The sequence below is a fragment of the Larus michahellis genome, chromosome 13 (assembly GCF_964199755.1).
Source record: "Larus michahellis chromosome 13, bLarMic1.1, whole genome shotgun sequence".
Taxonomy (NCBI): domain Eukaryota; kingdom Metazoa; phylum Chordata; class Aves; order Charadriiformes; family Laridae; genus Larus; species Larus michahellis.
In genome coordinates this window covers 4,861,763-4,879,893 of record NC_133908.1, presented here as the reverse complement: position 1 = coordinate 4,879,893, position 18,131 = coordinate 4,861,763, and the positions used below count along the sequence as shown (strand labels likewise).

Here is an 18,131-nt window from a genome sequence, read left to right as displayed (position 1 = left end):
TGGTAGCAGCTAAGTCAGCTGAAGTTATAGGTCTCTTCGATCTACTGGCAGATTTTGTGCATGTTCTGGTTAATTTTATCCTTTTATTTGTGATAAGTATTGCAGAATGGTAAGTAAAGACTGAGATACCATGCATGGGCTTAGGAAATTATGTGCCCTGCTGCCTTAGAGTGTAAGCATCTGACTTCTTGAGGCTTCTTTGGAAATGTGACTGAGAATTAGAGCAGGTCTTGATAGCTCTTGGATTTGGAAATCCTTTGTGGATACGTTTTTAAAACTGTGAGGGCTCAGCATTGGTCTTAGGTTGACCTACTGTGTGAACTTGTCCAAGCCACTGTTCTGATTTTCCCTTTTTAAGAAAAAGGAGTGCTGCCAGTTTGTCACCTAGAGCTCAGCCAGGAACCACTGAAAATGGGGAAAGGAGGAAACATGATCTTTTGTTTTCAAAAGACCCTGTAAGTCAAGGAGAACCAAAAGACTCTATCAGTTGCTCTTGTTAGAGTGTATTTTGGATCAAAATTAACACTGATTTTATTACAATGTAAATGTGGAGTCTTTGGCCTAGGGGGAAGAGGCTAATCTAGCCACCTAAGCAATGTTTACAAGGGCATGGAGTGACTGACAGACTCTATAGATTCAGTATGTGTCACGTCCAAGGTGAGATTAGTGATGTGAATAGAACAAAGCCCATGTCATCTGTTCTGGCTGTGAATGCCCTGAAGCTTTGTTTTCATTACCATGAACTCAGCCAACTGGAGCATTTTATTAGTGTATCAAGAAGAAAATGTCATGCTTTGTTCTGTGCATTGATTGCTTTTTTTCAGCTTTGAAATGTAAAACTTACATGTCTGACTATGAGTAAGTTGTTAATGTGACCTTTACTCACAGTCTAGACATTCACGGGTTTGCAGCTGGCTTCACGGTGGCTGCTGCATGCCCCCATCACAACTGCAGGTGAACACATGAGCTATCACTTAAAGGGCATAGGAAAAGGATCTCTATGGCTGTAGAACTTCATCTCACATAAGCTCATGTGAAGATCAGCACAATGTCATACTGGTTCTGCTCTTTGATATCTCATTTTCCATCTTTACTCTTAGAAATAAGGCTTTGGATCAGCATGGCGCTTTGATTTTGAAGGTCATGATTGCTGTAATGCTTGATTCTTTGCTTTTTTCCTTCTCCTTACCTCTGTCTTTATATTTTTCTCTCCTTATTCCTTCTGTCTCCTTTTTGCAGACTAGTTCCACTATGTCTCTGATTTCTGAACCCTCCCTAGAACCGATTCCCAGTTCAGCAAATCCAGACTTCAGCAACACTTCTCACAGTCCAACAGTGCTATCCCATTCCAAACACCCTTCTGCAAGTCACAGCGGCGACTCGACAGTGCCAACATCTGCCCCCTCAGCAGTCCTCTGCATTGAGGAAGGCAGTAACACTGCAGCTCTGCCTACTGCAGGGCATTCTGCTGCTCTTCCATGCACGCCCCGTTTGCCACAAACGGTCCCTGTGCCCCCACCACGAGTCTCTTCTAGTTATGCTACTCGTGGGCAGCAGGTGACCTCTGCAAGCTTGATTCGGCTGAGCAGAAAGTCTGACTCTTCTAGAAACGGTTCCCGGGCTGTGCCGGCTTCCAGTGTGGAGCTTCTGTGTAGATCTGCTACTGTGGAGGCACAAGGCCTAGAGTACGATTCAGCAAAAGAGACTGAGAAGGAGCAGAGAACTGATCCCAAAATCTCTAGCGTATCAATTTCAAACGCTTTAAATGTTCAAGGGAAGGGGCAGACACCTAAAGAGCTGGATCAGCAGGGAGCATTCAGGGACAATTCAGCCCTTCCTTTCCAGGGCAGAAGTGTGGAAATGGTTTTAGATGAGCTGTGGGCCCTGGGGCTGTCAGCACATGTGCCAGAGGTACATGCAAAGAGTGACGGTGTTTTGAATCCTGTGTATGAACCTTCTGTTGTGGTCCTGGATCGGTGGGATGTCTTCCCAGACACTAAAAACCAGTTGAGCTTTGTAGTGGAGCAAGGACAGGAGGTAAAAGCTGAAGTACCACATGAAACCAAGGACTGTCCTGATTTGGTCAAGAAGAGGCAGGGCAGAGAGAGAGAGAGAACTCCCAGGAAGGCAGGTACTGCCAACATGAACAAAACCAGAGGGGACGAGGAAAACGAGCAGTTCAGAAGCTCTGCAGTTGCTCCAGAATCTCCTGAAAAGATTTGGAAAGCTGAATGGGATCTGCCTTGCGTCTCCAAACCACCCATTGAGAGGATTTCCGCATCAGGCCAGGCAGGCACTGAATGAATGTAGGAGTAGGACAAGTCCGAGCTAGGACTGTTCTGACAGTGCACTAACATTTTGTGTGTGGTGTGAGTGTGCTCACCCACACTAACAGCATGCAGCTCTGGGCAATGTAACTGACAGCTGCATGTCACGGAGGTTTGAAATCCTCTGCTTTATCTTGTGGTCTATTCTGCATGTTGGTCAGCAGCACAGAACACAGCAGTTTGTAGGGACTTCCCTGTAAAATAGACTTTTATTCCGTAGCTGGGGTAATACTCAGTCCACAGAGGCTTCTTCAACGTTAAAGGGCTATTTCACGCCACTGGAGGATGTTCCTGACTTGGGATGGCAGCTCTGGTAGCCTTTTTAGGTCTCATTGCTGGGGCTGTTAGTGTTCCTTCCAGTGTTGGAAGTACGCTTTGTGCACCAGACATCTCTGACCAAGGGTTGTATGCCTGGAAAGGGCAAACACAGAGAGGCTGCTCTGTGCCCTTGTGATGCTGAGGTTTCTTTAATGCTCAGTGGAGTGGTCATGCTGTACCTCCTATCTTGGCTTCCTGCTGGTTAATCTTTCCCTTCCTTTTCTAGATAGTTATTTTTGGCTGCTGTGATTATCCTTACGGGGTTTTTCCTTGCACTGAGTCACTGTTCTGGGCTGTGCCAAGAAGAATTTTGGCATTGTGGAATAAATGTCATCACTCTTCCTGCTCACAGTTGTCACTAATGGCTTGAGTTTGTGCTGTTGCATCTTGGGGCTTGCTCTGACATTGCTCTTCTCTGCTGATACTATTACCTTTGTCATTTAGATTAAATCTTTAATCAAGAGGACAAAAGAGACTGCGAATGTGCATCCAATGTATCGTGACCTCTCTCCAAGACGTAAACTAGGTCCTGCCATATTTCACAAGACTGAGTCCCAAGATCACTTGATTGAAGAGCTGCAGGACAAACTGGGCATCGCTAAGCAGGAAGAATGGAAAAGCCAGGATGACTGGCTGGCAGAGGGGGTCATTATCACTGCCAGACCCCAGGGGGAAGAGCAGAATGGTGGACAGCAAGTAGAGAAGGTAGAAAGCAGGGACATGGGCTGGGAAACTCCAGCATGTCCCTCTGTCCAGACAGCATTGTGTGGAGGTGCAGATTTAGTTTTTGGAGCTTAGGAGCAACATGAAGAACTAGCTCTTTCTACTCACCCTTGTCTGGCCTGAAAAGCAAACTGGCACTCAGGTCCTAGTTTTTGATGTTTAGGAATTGGAGTGGGATCTGAGCGTGCTGGTGATGGTACCTGTTTGGGCAGTTTGCTACTATCACCTATCGAATGTCAATGCGGGGATTGTTTTTAAAACCAGACCTGTCAGAGAGGCGTGCTTGGTTTTCCCCAATACTGTACCTCTGCAGGAAGTTCTGGGTGTAAGATGGTGCTCTTCCTTTAGCTACACAGGGAAGCATGTTTTCTAGTTCCCTTCTCTTTCTTGCTGCTTTTTCCCCTTAAATAAACATAGTGGTAACAACTAGCCTTCCTGTTGTAGGAAGTACTTGTTCCTCTTTGCATTTGTTCATGTTTCTTCTTCCTCTGTGTCTTTCTAGGTGGTTTTTCCTCCAGAATCCCCGCTCCCCCCAAGGAGGACAGTCTCTGTTCCAGCCTCTCCCCTGCTCCAGCCTTCCAAAGAAGCTGCAAAGACAGTCTCTGCTAATGCCGCTCCCTCTCATCTCTCTGTCCCCGCGCCTCTCCTCCCACTCCCGCCTCAGCCTTCCCATGTGCCATCTACCTCAGCTCCGAGTCCAGTCTCTTCCTCTTCCTTCAGCTTGGCTCCCCAGCCTCTCTTTCAGTGGGAAACTTCTGATGATGATTATCATGAGCTTTCTGGTGTGGGCACCCCTTCTGAAGATCCCAGGCACTCGTGTTCTCCCCAGGCCTGGACCCCTAGCACCAAGACAGTTGTTTCCGTTGGCTGTCAGACTGAAGATGAAGCTTTCTTCCCACAGATGCAGGCAGGCTTACCTCTTCTGGGTTGTGTTTTTAGCAGTGTTTTCCAGTCTAAATGCTGCTCCCAGCTTGATAGCTCAGTAGATAGAATGTTCAGGTAAAGGCTAGTACTGAACTGCTAGATAGAAGAGGACTCTTTGGCAATATCTAATCCCAGCTGTGCCTGTCTAGCACTGCAAAGTACGTGCCTGTGCAATAACCTGCTGGGGTGTGAGTGGTTACTGTCTGTCCTGACTTTGTGCAGCAGGGACTCTGGTTCCCTCTGAGGTGAAGGAGGCAGCTCTGAAGCACAGGCTGCAGATCTCCCTTGGAGTGGGCAAAACCTTGATACTGGAAGGAGCAAATCAGCAGTCATTCCTGGTTTGCCTGTTTAGGCAGGTGTCCACAGTGTGAGTGGATTTTGGGGAAGAGATGATCAAGAGCTGTGTTCTGCATCTCCTGTCAGGGAAGGGCTGCAGCTCCAGGATGGTGGGAAGTCTTAATGTATATGAGCACTGCAGTACTGTGGAATGTTAGATGTATAGGCAGCTTTCAAGCAGTGAGCGAGGAAGCACCTCTGCATCTTGAACTGTTGTACTTTTCAGGTGACCTCTGCTCCTCCCCTCGTCCACAGTGCCAATCTGCTGGCTGCTCATGCGCCACTGGGCCCCCCAGCCCCTGAGAAGGCAGGACCTCCTTTCTGTTTCTTCAGCATGGTGTGCTCTGCTGGTCTATGAGTGTGCTGCAGATGCTGCCAGGATCTGCTCTGAGAACTCCCACCGCCATTAATGTACATGATACCCTGTTGTGCGTGGTTTGTTGCTCATAGAGCGCCTAACTGAACTTGAGTGATGGCAGATCTCATGGGTGAAGGCGTGAATTTGAAGGGCCTTTGCATGACAAATTTATGTGGATGCTGTGCTGAGTGTTGCCTGTAAACAGCAGGCATTGCGTGTGGGAGCTGGGAACAAACCTCTTTCAGGTGGGGACTCATCTGTGAGCTGTTGGGAAGGCTGTATCCCAGGCCAGGTAGAAATTGTAGCGTGCACAGGTGGTTGTGCTGGCACTGAGGTCAGCTGTGGCTTGCAGGAGTGTGTGGTCCTTACAGGCAAGGGTGAAGTGCTCTGTTTGCTACATGTTGAATTCATCTCATCTTCTTTCTCTCCAAATGGTATTTATCGTTTGTGTGTGGCATTTTTCCCTGCCCTGCCTGGTGGCCACAAGCCCCTGGTTAGAGTGAGAGAGGGTATGAGTCTCTTGACACGGTGCAACCCTTTTCCTCCTGCTGTGCCATGCAACAGGCCCTGGCTTTGTCCTGGACCTCTGGCCTGGCTTTGTTTACAAAGGTCTGTTGTCTCCCCCCTGTGAAAAATCTCCTTGCAATGGTGTGCTTTGGAGACATTCATGGTAACCATTAGGTAGCAAATAACTTCTGTGTGGCAGAGGGTTTGTTTTAGGCTCAGGACATTGGGGTGTGATGAGGCTGTTCTGTGCTGCTGGACTAGGAGAGAGTGCAAGTTATGGGATGGCTGGGAGGAGAGAGGAGGGGAGAAACCGTTCAGCTCCATTGGGAGTCATGCTGCATGCAAGGCATGGCTGATGAGGAGTGTGTGTAAGAAAGCTAAAATTATGTATGTCATGAGAATTTTTATACAAATGAGTTGAAACCAGGGTTTGTCATTGAGTAAACTAGTCTGCTACAAGTGTGACCAGCTGCAGGAGAGGGAATAGAGCTCCTCCTGTGGCTGGAAGGGCAGGTTCTGCCAAGGCTGTGAAGCACTTCAGTGTGTCCCTGCTGCCCTGGCTGTGCTGGCAGCAGGCTGGTAAGTTCTTCTCAAGTGTAGATTTTATGTCTATTTTAATCTGTCCTCTTAGTAAGAGAAAATGTGCTCCAGACCAACATCTCAGGGAGGCACTTCTTTGGGTCTCTAAACCTGACAGTAGCTATTGCAGTGCAAAGTCAGCTAAAATAATGTGTATTTCATTATTGCAATTTGCCTGCAATGGGGGCTTTGGTGGCCAAAGAGAGCATATACTTTGTTTATAAGTTATGAACCTAAGTAAAACATTTCTCCCCGTCCTCTGGGAAGCCTTTCCAAGAAGCCATGTGTACTGCAGTGGTGTGAGTTTCAGAAACAGCCTCTGAAACAAGTATCTTAATCCCTTTTGCCCCACCCCTGTGCATTTCCAGCGGTCTGACAATAGACGTGGCAGTCTTTCCATTGCAGTCCTGTCTGCTAGGGCTCTGCTGTGGATGCACTGCCCTCTCTGTAGGTAAACAGCAGGCAACTTGAAGGGAGTCATTTCCTTCCTGCTTCCACTTGCTTAACTCAGGCAGAGGATGAGAGCCACCTGATGGGGGCAAAAGAGACTTGGCAAAAAGATCTGCAGAAGGTGGTGCAAAGAGAGGGAGGGGAAGGGAGAAGATACTCTAGCTTAAAAGGAGGTGAGATGAGGAAGAGGAATCTCTTATCAGAGAGGAGAGAGTGACAACTGAGAGGGCAACAGCATAGAAATAGAGAGAGGTCAAGAGGAAGGGGCCCTCTGGATGTTGTCTCTGCTTTGTCAGCTGGCCAGGACCTGATGAAGTAAAGGGAGATTTTTGGCAGAGGCATAGCACTGTGCTGACTGCTTGGGATCTGCTGGTGACTTCCACTATATGCGCAGTGAAGGAAAATGAAATCGTCAGTTCACAGCTCTGCTGTTACGCGTCCCAGGGTGTCTGCATGTCTCTGAACGGGCAGAATACGTGTGTGTACTTGATCCTGGCTCTCACTGGTTTCTGCAGAGAGCGTAGCTGTCTCCTGGCAATCTCCTGTCTGTCTCTACAGAGGAGCCACTGGCAGCAACAGCAGGCATTTATCTTGTAAGCACAGCAGCACTTGCCTTACAGTCTTTGTTTTCTCTTCCCTGCAGTTCATGGCGCAGGGGAAAGCCGGTAGCAGCTCCCCTCCATCCACAGCCTCCAAGCCTGGCAGTCAGCTGGACACCATGCTGGGAAGTCTCCAGTCTGACCTGAACAAACTGGGTGTAGCGACAGTTGCCAAAGGTGTCTGTGGAGCCTGCAAGAAGCCTATTGCTGGGCAGGTGAGTTGAAGGTGCTGTCTCATTGCTGGATCTTGGGCTGCCGCTGGGAGTAATGGGGAGGGCTGTTTCGTGAGGCTGAAGAGACTGGAGATGCTGGAGAAACTGAAGTACTCTATTTATCCACTGGCTAGGTACGCTGTAAGCTCCTCCAGTGACCTCTACCCTGCCCTTGAGGGACTGCCCTCTCCTGAGATGATAGGTAATTCAGTTTTCATGCTACCCCAGTCCAGGGCTCACTTGAGTAGTAGAACTTGTCATTCTTGCTGACCTCCAGCTGGTATCTTGTCATGTGGTCTAGGGGAGAGGGAGATAGAATTGTCCTTCATAATTTGTCTTCCCAACAGGTAGTTACAGCCATGGGGAAAACCTGGCACCCTGAGCACTTCGTCTGCACCCACTGCCAGGAGGAGATTGGGTCGCGTAACTTCTTTGAGCGGGATGGTCAGCCCTACTGCGAGAAGGACTATCACAACCTCTTCTCCCCTCGCTGCTACTACTGCAATGGGCCGATCCTTGATGTAAGTTCCTTGGGGGTGATTAAGGGCCCTGGCAAGGTGCTGCAGGCCTAGGTGTTTAAAACTTCACCCATGTGTCCTGGGTGGAAGATTTTGTTTGGGGACTTCTATTTTTCCTTTGCCCTGGCTCTGAAAGGGAAACAACTTGGCACAGTCAAATTATTACACTAATGAGAGGAGTTAGTTCCTCTTACCTTTGCTGAAGTTCCTTCAGAACCCCGCATCGCTCCATCATTCTGGTAATGATTCCTCAGCATTTGTCTGTTGGTAGCCTGTAGCAGCAGGCACCAGTGCTAGTCCTGAGAGCTGGACGGGGCCCTGTATAAGGGAGGAAGGAGTGCGTAAGATCCTTTTAGGGTAAAAAAAGTGTGCAGTGGGGAAAGCCTGAATGAGCCAGAGATGGGGAAGAACTGACTCAGCTCTCTAAAGGACAGTCTATTTTAATGCACGCTCTTGTCAGTACCAATGTGAATGTGATCTTCCCCTGACCCAGCCCCCCCTTACCTCCAAGCCGAAGCCATCATTTACATGAGTTGCACTTTGTCTTCCTCTGAACAGAAAGTGGTGACGGCTTTGGACAGGACATGGCACCCTGAACACTTTTTCTGTGCCCAATGTGGAGCTTTCTTCGGACCTGAAGGTATTGCTGGTTTATGCAATCTCTTCCCTGAACTGCAGACAAGTGTGTAAGGCAGAGCTGCTAGCAGGGGACAGCCTGAGAGGTGACAGGGGAACTGCTGAAGATGGAAGTTCCAAGGGATATAGCTGTTTATGGGGGAAGGATGCTAGCAGAAATCTTCTTTTCTCCCCGGAGAGGAAGGGTATGCGTGTACATGTACACGCATAGGATAGGAAGAGCAGCAGAACAAGGAACGGCTACCTGCTGTGTCTGCGTTAGCAGAGGGAAGGATGATCCTGCCCCTGCTGGTTACCCTGCAGAACGTGGCTGGCCACAGGTAAAGATGAGAAGCTGATACTCTTTGCCTCTCTTTTCCTTTGGCAGGATTTCATGAGAAGGATGGCAAAGCCTATTGCCGCAAGGACTACTTTGACATGTTTGCTCCGAAGTGTGGAGGTTGTGCCCGGGCTATCCTGGAAAACTACATCTCTGCCTTGAACACCCTGTGGCACCCTGAATGCTTTGTCTGTCGGGTAAGAAACCCAAGGTCCTTTGCTGCTGCTGTACGACCCCTCTCATTTCCACCCTGCAGGCATCTGGTCCCTTATCAGGAAACGGCGTCTGTGGGGTAGCGAAGGGCAGCCAGCCCCACAAGATAAAAACATGTCAGCAACCAAACACCTTCTTGTTCCTCTGCCTGTTTACATTAAACTTTCTAGCTGCTTTGCTCTTTCTGTTCCCAGCTGCAATTATGGGCTTCTGCAGCAGCTCGCAGATAAACAGAGACATTTTCTGTGACCTTTAAATAATTATAAGCTAAGCTTCTCTCTAAGCACTTGCCTCAGCAATCAGATTTTGAAGCTCTTCCTCCCATGTTCCATCTGACAATGTAAACTAATGAGACTGACCTTGTTCAGACAAACATGCAAGTCAGTGAAATAGTGGCAGGCTCCATACAACAGGCATAATAAACAGGAATACTGCAGATTAAATGCTTGGCACTCTTTCAGAGAGCCTTGCAAATATTAACTCTTGCAGGCCCCAAGAGATGAGCAAAATCAACCAGTGTTTCCTGGAGTGGGAAAGAAAGGCAGAGACCAGAACAAGCAGCAGAACCACAAGCTGTCAGTTCCTGGTATGATGCTCGGAGCAGACTGTCACCACGCTGTTGGGACTGCCTGCCCAGATTATCTGTGGCTCCCAGAGTGGTGTGCAGGGAGTGGAGGCAGAAGATGGCAGTCCTAACTGTGTGGAACTGGGGAGGGCTGTGCCTTTTTGTGCAGAGAATGAGACTTCTGTCAAGCAGTTCTGCTCTCCTTTCACCCTGCTGCCTCACTGCCTGTATGCGTGAGGCCAGCACTGCTGTCTTCCACGACATGAAGCGGGATTCTCTTCCTGTTTTTGCTAAAGCAGAGCAGACTTTTCAGCTGTCCTGCTGACTGAGGGAGGAGGCTTTGTTGAACTAATTGTCAGCATTAGAAAAGTCTTGACTCACTGCAGGCAAACTGCATTTTTCCAAGTATTGTGAGTGTTCAGCTGTCCATGGCTCTGCATGCTGTTTGCTGTACTCCTGTGTACATGTTCGGGTCCAGCTGTGTGTGACATCGTGTGTCCTCCCTGGGAAGAGGATGGTGTTGGGGCTCAGCAAAACCAGGATTCTGGAAATCTTGCTTCTCCTGTTGGCCTTGATGCTGATGTGTTCAGAAATCTGACAGTATAATTAACTCTCCCCCACACCTGCTGCCTCGGTTTCCCACTTGTACAAGGAGAGGGGTCTCTCCAGTCTTGTGGGGATGGTGGGTGCTTCTGCTGCAGGTTCTGAAGTGTAGAATCTCAGCTGTCTGATGCTGAGGGGGGTGAGGAGCTCTGGATGCTAATAAGCACATAACTGGTGTGTCCTCTTCTCCTAATCTATTCAAAATCATTGGCACTGTAGATCAAACAGCACTTTCTCCCGGTAAAGATGCGTGTGTACCTGGTGGAGGTATTTCAGGATGGATGATGCTGCGCAAAGTGTACCTGTGTAATGCCAGCCATTCTGGAGAGGTCACTTGTAAAGATTAATTGTGCCTCATTTTCTCAGCTGGAGCTAGTCCCACGTTCATCAGAATTCTGATGCATGAAAGGCTGTTTTGGTCCCTGCTTCTGCCTGCTGTTGTGGGGAAGCTGGAGTGAGATTAAAAAAAAACAACCAACAGGGACAGGTGCTGCAGTGTTTCCCATCTCAGAGGAAGGGAGTGTTCTCCTTTCTCCTGGCTGGATATGTCTGGTAGCTCATCTGTAGTATGTTCTTCATAGAAGTTACATAGTTAATTCCCTTGCTTGTGGCTGTATCTGTCCATCTGTCAGCCTTTCCTTGGAAACTCTTCTCGATGGACAGAGTTTGGCTCTTTGGACAACAGGACGATGCTGTTCCACCCTGCCCACAGTACAGCTAGGCTGTGCCACAGAGCAGAGGAGGCTTGTGGAGCTGCCCGCATCCCCAGCTTGTTATACAATCTGTCCCCTTCTGCTTTGTCCTCCTGCAGGAATGTTTCACACCATTCATCAATGGCAGCTTCTTTGAGCATGACGGGCAGCCCTACTGCGAGGTGCATTACCACGAGCGGCGTGGCTCGCTCTGCTCCGGTTGCCAGAAGCCTATCACAGGACGCTGCATCACTGCTATGGGCAAGAAATTTCACCCCGAACACTTTGTCTGTGCCTTCTGCCTCAAGCAGCTCAACAAAGGAACCTTCAAAGAACAGAATGACAAGCCCTACTGCCAGAACTGCTTTCTCAAGCTCTTCTGTTAGAGGCATCATAGATGGGCGCTAAGCATCTTTCTGCCACCCCCTTGGCAGTTCTGTCTCTCTGAACATTACTGTGATTTAGAAACCTTACCAGGCAGGGGAGGAGGGTGGGTGGGGTGGGGTGGGAGTGCTTTCTGCTGCTGTGGAGAGGCAGTAGATCCAGAGACGAGACGGACCATTAAACTGGAAATGCCCTTGCTGTGTCTCAGTAGAGAGAGGCAGAGTCCCCTCGTTACGGTGTGCGTGTCTGTGTGTGTGACTGACAGCTGAGCTTAGCTCGAGGGCTCCAACAGGCAGATTTTACCCAGCCCCCTCCTGGCAGAAGGAGTCTTTGCCAGTACGTTTCAGCCTGTGTCAGCGCTCCAAGCAAATCGTGACACTTGCTGACAATGCAGCCCTCTGCTTTGACACCTCTTTCTCAGGCTTTTTGTCTGCATGCCTGCAGTCTGAGCAATAGCACAGCGAGGGCACCCTGTGATCTCAGTGCCACCCTGGCTCTGCTCACTAAAGCCACATGCCATGTGTGACTTGCTGAGATCAGAGCGCCAGCGCAGGCAGCCAAGACCCTGCAAGGGTCTCTCCAGTTCCATTACACTGTAAGGAGATGATACCACTTACTGTTTTTGGTTTTGTTTGGTTTTTTTTTTTTTGTTAAGAGGATACAAGATTAACATTACTGTGTGGGGTGGGTTGTTTTGTTTTTTTTTTTCCCTAGTTTATTATTCTCTGCCTTTTCTCAACACACTGGAGCAGAAGGTGGAGTAAGCCCTGACCGTCCCTCAGCACTGGTGTGCTCCTGTGGGTGACATCCTAGGCCAGGCACTCTCTTGTCACCACCCAGGCCTGCTCAGGGCTTCTGCCCCCCTTGCCTGCTGCTCCCGGGAAAGAGGAAGAGGCATCGTCCCTTCTTTAAAAGCAGATGCAGAGAGGTTAGAGCACAGCCTTTTTCATCCATCCCTGTCATGAGCGAGTGGGACGTGTGCGTGTTTATCTGGCCTGAAACTCTCCCATCTATCGGGGCCTGAAACTGTCACAAGAGCGAGAAGTGGAGGGGTTTAAGAAGCCAGGAAAAAAACAAAAAACAACCAAACTTTATATCCTTTCTTCCTCTCTTTGCTAATGAGACCTGTCAGTCCCTTGGTATTTCCCTTTTCTGTGCTCCTTAAACATGTTCTGCTGAGAGATGCTAGAGCAATAACCTTTTATATTGACTGTTACTGGTATAACAAGTCCCTTGGGTCAGGTGTGTGTGACACACTTGGAGTTTTACTATCAAAGTAAATACTGTATCCTGTCTTTGATAAGAACTGTAGATTTCTACACTGATTTTGAATTCATACCTAATTTACTTTTAATCCTCTTATACAGAAATTGGTTTTGAAGTGATTTTAAGAAAGCAACTTTTATATCAAGCTGTGCTGTTCTAGGCAGTGTGCCAGTTGTGCTGGTTTACTGCATCTGTAACCTCAACGCTTTGTTAAGCCTAACTAACATTGAATATTTTCTTTTTATTGCGGGTTGGGAGGGGCTGGAATCTATGGGGAAGGGAATGTGACTTGTATTTTTTTTTTTCCTAGCACAGGCAGGTGAACTGTGAATAGCTTTTTATTTTTTTTTCCCCTGCTCCCCCCGCCCCCCTCCTCTGGGTCACCTAAAAGTGTGTTTTTGGGTTTTTATTGTAACCTGTAAACTGCTGTATTTGAATCACCTGTCATTCTCCCAAAGCCCAGCTTCCAGGATGTTCTAGTCGAGTCTTAATATGATGCTGCAGCAGGGAAGAACTCAGACCTTTGCCCTTGGTTTCTCCTCTTCAGCCACCTGAAACCAGAGCAAGGCTAATTGGGGAAGGGGTTCCTTTTCTCCTGTGGAAGAAAGGTCTTGTGACTAAGGAGAAGAATTTGGGAGAGACAGACCCTGTTCCTGACTAGCTGTGTGTAACTTTGGGCCAGTCACTAAACCTTACCGTGCCTCAGTTTCCCCATCTGTAAAATGGGGGCAGTTTAGCCTGGATTTGTGAGGTTATTGTGAGGCTTAGTTCACGTTTGCCAAAGCACTTTTAGGTCTCTGGCTGGAGGGTGCTATGAAAGGTGAAATACTATGTTGAAATACCTGATGGCGTTCTGTGGTAACAGCCGAAGCAGCACAGGGAGTGGTGTTTGGAATTAACTTCTCCGGAGCGCTACAGCAGTATCACCATTGACAGCGGTTGTGCTTTTCAGGTGCACTGGGGCTCCAGGGGCAGCTGTGTCAAAAACCAGCCTGACCTTGGGCTGGGATCTGCCGGTTGCTGTCCTGCTTAACCTCGCGGCGGTGCTTTGCTGCCCTGCTTGGGCCACTGGAACTGTTTTTCACCGTTTTCCCCGTACAAATGAGCCTCAGCGTGTGGTGGTGAGAGCGAAGGGAGCTGTGGAAGCACTAGAGCTAAAGTTGTGTCGACTGGGCTGAGTGCAGCACCTGGCGGGTTGGTGAGGCAAGAAACCTCACGCATTTGGCTTTTCTGCTTTGAAATCAATTTGACTTAAAATGGACACTGTAAGTTGTGTGTGTTTGTCTGCAAAGGTCAACTTTCAGCCCCTCTAGGAGGACTAAAAGCTGTGTAGTGTTGAGGGTGCCAAAGGGGGCGAGAAGATGCTTCTGGCGCTACCGCAAACTGTGTCATCATGTGCCTCAGTTTCCCTCCCCGGGGAGTCTTTAACCTACCTCACTGCTGGTTGAGGCTTGCCGAAGTGACACAAGGAGGCTTGTCTGTCGTTAGTGCTTAACGGAGATCGTCACACACTCTCCTCCTGAGCAAGATGTGGAGCATGTCCTCGAGTTACCCGGTTTCTGACATGCTGAGATGCTACGTGGGTGCTACTCTGCCAAATGATGACTTTTGGTGCCTGCTGCCCCTTTGGATGTCCAAAATGCCTGTTGTGTGATTGCAGGTGCAGTTTTAGGGGAGCTGCGTGTGGAGAGAGCCGGGGGGCGAGGGCTGGGGGTGGTGCCGGAGGAGGGACCGGTGCCATGGCAGGTCCCCAGGGGAGGGTGGGTGGGTGACCCGGGAGCTGTTCCTGGGCAGGTTTTGTCTTCAAAGGCTCTGTGGGCAGCCCCCCTGGACCAAGCGCTGCCCCTGGGGAAGGCCGGGGCTGGGCTGGGGGCTGCTCCGCTGGGTTGATAGTTATTTGGTAACTTTTCTCCCGTGTAAACTTCTAACTCCGCTTTCTTTTTTTTTTTTTGTTTCCATTTAAAATTCTTGCAGTTACGCTAATAAAATTTTTACCATTATTCTTACGTGTGTGTTGCGATTTGTTTCTCGTCCCTAAGCTTGTGAGGAACCAGACACGGAGCGGGGTCCCCCGGCTGGGGCTGGGGAGCGGGGGGAGCTGCGCGGTCCTCCGGCCGCCAGGGGGCGCCTCTTGCCTTCCGCCACGGCGCGGCCTCCTGCGCCGCACGTCCTGTAAGCGGCAGGCGGCGCTGGTCCAGTGAGAACGGCGGCCCGCCCTGATTGACAGGCAGCGGGCAACCAATGGGTTGAGGAGAGGTAGCTCCGCGGCCGCCTGCGATTGGGCGTGAGCCGCGGTATAAAAAGAGGTGGGCCCGCCCTCCGGCCTTTCTTTCCCGGAGCCCTCGTGGAGGTGGGTGCGCGGCGCGGCGCGGCAGCTCCCGTGGGCCCGGGGCGGGCCTGGGCGGCCGGGACGGGCCGGGGTGGGTCCGCACCGTGCCCGGGGTGTACCGGAGGTCCTGGGCTGCGGGGCGGGGAGGCGGAGGCGGGGGAAGGGAGGGGTGCGGGCCCGCCTAAGCCGCGCTTCTCCCTGGCAGGTCCCAGCTCGTCTTTAAACCCACCGGGCGATCCTTGGAGCACCGCCGCGATGCCCAGGGAAGACAGGGCTACGTGGAAGTCCAACTACTTTATGAAAATCATCGTGAGTATCGGCGCGGCCCCGCAGGGCTGAGGCCTGGCGATCGCGGCCCGCAGGGAACGGGCCTGGCGCCGCTCGGGGCGTGTCTGCGAGGGGGGGGGCTTTTAAAAAAAGAGATGGGGTGCCGTAGGTTGTCTGTTTAAGGACCGATTACGAGGCAATAGGAGAAGATTAAGATAGTCCACATCAGACCGTTTTTAAGGCTCCTGTGAGAATTTGCTGTAGCAGTTACAGAGATAACTTGTTTCGGGATCTAAAGAGATAGCTGAGTGAAAGGTGCAGCCGTGTGGTGCACCCAACGTCGTTTTAAACCGAGCACTCTAAAACTTCAGAAAGTTGGGGATTTTTTTGCATTTAAACATGTTGAGGTTTTAATGCTGTTCTGTGCAGTGTTCCAGATTTCTTTGGATACTTACAGTGTTTTTCTTGGCTGTAGCAACTCCTGGATGATTACCCAAAATGTTTCATTGTGGGAGCAGACAATGTGGGATCCAAGCAGATGCAGCAAATCCGTATGTCCCTGCGTGGGAAGGCTGTTGTGCTGATGGGGAAGAACACGATGATGCGCAAAGCTATTCGTGGTCATCTGGAGAATAATCCTGCTTTAGAAAAGTGGGTAACACTGTCTGAATGTACTCCTGGGTCCTCTGGGAGGAGGAGAAGTTGTGAGTAGCAGAACTGAAGGCTGTTGTCTTTCTTTCAGGCTGCTGCCTCACATCCGTGGGAACGTGGGCTTTGTCTTCACCAAGGAGGATCTGACTGAGATCCGGGACATGCTGCTGGCTAACAAGGTAGGGGAGATCAGCTCTCACTGTGTCTCTGGGCTGGCAGATACAGACTTAAAACTGAAACTGCATGGGGGATACCTGATTATTAGGAGTCTTCATGGGTTGGGTGCTAGGCCCCTGCAGCTTTAGCCAAACTGCTCAAATTCAACTTCTGTCTCACTTGTGTGTGCCTGGGTGATGTCCATCCTGGAGGAACACTTCAGGAGGGAGTTGATGCCATCCCACGAGATCTGAGAGGTGAGCATTCTTCCAGCTTCTCATTTTTTCTTCCTCCAGGTGCCAGCAGCTGCCCGTGCTGGTGCCATTGCTCCTTGTGATGTGACTGTGCCGGCACAGAACACTGGTCTTGGACCTGAGAAGACCTCCTTTTTCCAGGCCTTGGGCATCACCACGAAGATTTCCAGAGGAACCATTGAAATTCTGGTTAGTGAGCAGCATGCTGCTGTTGTTAAAGCTCCTTGACTGGAGGGCCCTGATTGTGGCGGTTGAGGGAGCTCTAAAGATCAAACTCTGACTGCTGCACTTTGGGAACTCAAAAGAGGATGTCTGGCTTGGTTTGGCTGTGCAGTGCGGGGGGATTTAAATTCTCCATCAGATCTCAGCTGCATGGCTGGGCTCTGCTGGAGAAAGTCTTGGGCTGAGCTACCTGCAAGTAATGCAGGAAGGGCGCTGCCTTTCTCCTGGCTGAGATGCGCCTGCTCGTGTGGTCGAGGGCTTTCTCAACTGGTGGAGCTGGACACGGCGTCTGTTTTTGTTGTGCTTGTTTGTTCCTTCAGTTCCATCTCTTGCCATTGGAAATGTGCATTTGTGTCCAGTTGCATTGATGTGCCTGAATTTCTTTGCGCATATTCACTCCTTTCCCCCTTGTTTCCTCAGAGCGATGTGCAGCTCATCAAGACTGGAGACAAAGTGGGTGCCAGCGAAGCCACCCTGCTGAACATGCTGAACATCTCCCCCTTCTCCTTCGGGTTGGTGATCCAGCAGGTCTTTGACAATGGCAGCATTTACAATCCCGAAGTGCTGGACATCACCGAGGAGACCTTGCACAAGCGCTTCCTGGAGGTGAGTGCCACAGCCCATGTCCATTCTGCTCTACCTGTGCCTTGCTGCTGTGGCAGCCAGCACTACTGCAGAATGAAGGATCGTCTCCGGTATTTTCCATGGGGTCCTGCAAAGCTAGGAGTTCTCCCTGGTGCCCTGCAGAAACAGTCTGTCAGGGAGTACCTTCTGTAGGCTTTTGCACCTGAAGCTACTTCAGAAAGCGTTTGAGGCCATTTAAATCATTGTCTGATTTCACTGGAGCTGTGTTACTTGCGTGCATTGTACGCAGTGTAGAAATGTGCCATCATCTGCCATGGTTTCTAGTCCCGTTTATTTCTCTCTCCTCACAGGGTGTCCGTAATGTTGCCAGCGTCTGTCTGCAGATCGGGTACCCCACCATTGCTTCTGTGCCCCACTCCATCATCAACGGGTACAAGCGGGTCCTGGCTGTGGCAGTGGAGACCGACTACACCTTCCCGCTGGCTGAAAAGGTAATTAATGGCTGAGCGATCTGCTGCACAGAGGGCTGTCAGAAACGCAGCTGGGCCTTGCCACAGAAGCCTTGCATGTCACGTCATCTGAAAGGACTCAGACCCACCTGTGTGTGAGGGACTTGTCCTGGGAAGGGGCACTTGCGTCCTTGTGTTCTGTATGAACAGCAGGAGAAAGCTGAATTGCCTGGCATTCCTGCCTCCCTGGGGCTGTTGCACTTGGGTGTAGCTGAAATGTCTCTGATCCTTCATACGTGGCAGGGCTGAGTGCATCTCTTTGGCTTCTGGCAAGCTGCGAGCATTGCCTTCGTGATTGCAGAGGTTCAATCCTTCAAAATGTTTGCTTCTTTTGAGTTTACCTTTTTCCCCTCCCTGCCTTTTGCAGGTGAAAGCCTTCCTGGCAGACCCGTCTGCCTTTGTGGCCGCCATCCCTGTGGTAGCCGAAACGGCTGCGCCCGCCGCTGCCGCTGCTGCTCCGGCGAAGGAGGCGGCGAAGGAGGAATCAGAGGAGTCTGACGAGGACATGGGCTTTGGCCTCTTCGACTAACAGCAGCCGCCCTCTGTCTGTTTATGTCAGAGTTGGTCCGACTGGAGAAATAAAAGCTATTTTACACATTCCGTGTGCCTGCATCCATGCCTTGATCACC

At 50.2% G+C, this 18,131-nt stretch overlaps 2 protein-coding genes across 5 annotated transcripts in view; both read left to right on the top strand.

Moving 5' to 3' along the window:
* PXN (paxillin) overlaps positions 1 to 14,529 on the top strand; it is a 47,489-nt gene extending 32,960 nt beyond the window's left edge. Inside the window, exons 7-15 of one of the 4 annotated variants that reach the window (XM_074606067.1) lie at positions 1,240 to 2,289; positions 3,090 to 3,350; positions 3,871 to 4,275; positions 4,855 to 4,935; positions 7,166 to 7,336; positions 7,681 to 7,854; positions 8,410 to 8,491; positions 8,855 to 9,003; positions 10,999 to 14,529. In XM_074606067.1, the coding sequence (XP_074462168.1) occupies positions 1,240 to 2,289; positions 3,090 to 3,350; positions 3,871 to 4,275; positions 4,855 to 4,935; positions 7,166 to 7,336; positions 7,681 to 7,854; positions 8,410 to 8,491; positions 8,855 to 9,003; positions 10,999 to 11,265 (2,640 nt within the window). In that variant the 3' untranslated portion in view covers positions 11,266 to 14,529. Of the gene's footprint in view, positions 1 to 1,239; positions 2,290 to 3,089; positions 3,351 to 3,870; positions 4,276 to 4,854; positions 4,936 to 7,165; positions 7,337 to 7,467; positions 7,536 to 7,680; positions 7,855 to 8,409; positions 8,492 to 8,854; positions 9,004 to 10,998 lie in introns of those variants that run through there. The other 3 variants (XM_074606068.1, XM_074606069.1, XM_074606070.1) reach the window with 3 other exon arrangements.
* Positions 14,530 to 14,804: 275 nt separating this feature from the next.
* RPLP0 (ribosomal protein lateral stalk subunit P0) lies at positions 14,805 to 18,102 on the top strand. Its single transcript, XM_074606071.1, has 8 exons — positions 14,805 to 14,879; positions 15,064 to 15,167; positions 15,601 to 15,776; positions 15,868 to 15,955; positions 16,229 to 16,375; positions 16,829 to 17,014; positions 17,344 to 17,484; positions 17,870 to 18,102. The coding sequence occupies exons 2-8, from the start codon at positions 15,114 to 15,116 to the stop codon at positions 18,029 to 18,031; spliced, it is 954 nt and encodes a 317-aa protein (XP_074462172.1). The 5' UTR covers positions 14,805 to 14,879; positions 15,064 to 15,113; the 3' UTR covers positions 18,032 to 18,102.
* The last annotated feature ends 29 nt before the right edge of the window (positions 18,103 to 18,131 follow it).

Coding starts and splice junctions, on each gene's coding strand:
- RPLP0 (XM_074606071.1), top strand. CDS start 15,114: ATGCCCAGGGAAGACAGGGCTACGTGGAAGTCCAACTACTTTATGAAA. Junction 15,956..16,228: donor ACATGCTGCTGGCTAACAAG/GTAGGGGAGATC, acceptor TTCTTCCTCCAG/GTGCCAGCAGCTGCCCGTGC. Junction 17,015..17,343: donor TGCACAAGCGCTTCCTGGAG/GTGAGTGCCACA, acceptor CTCTCCTCACAG/GGTGTCCGTAATGTTGCCAG.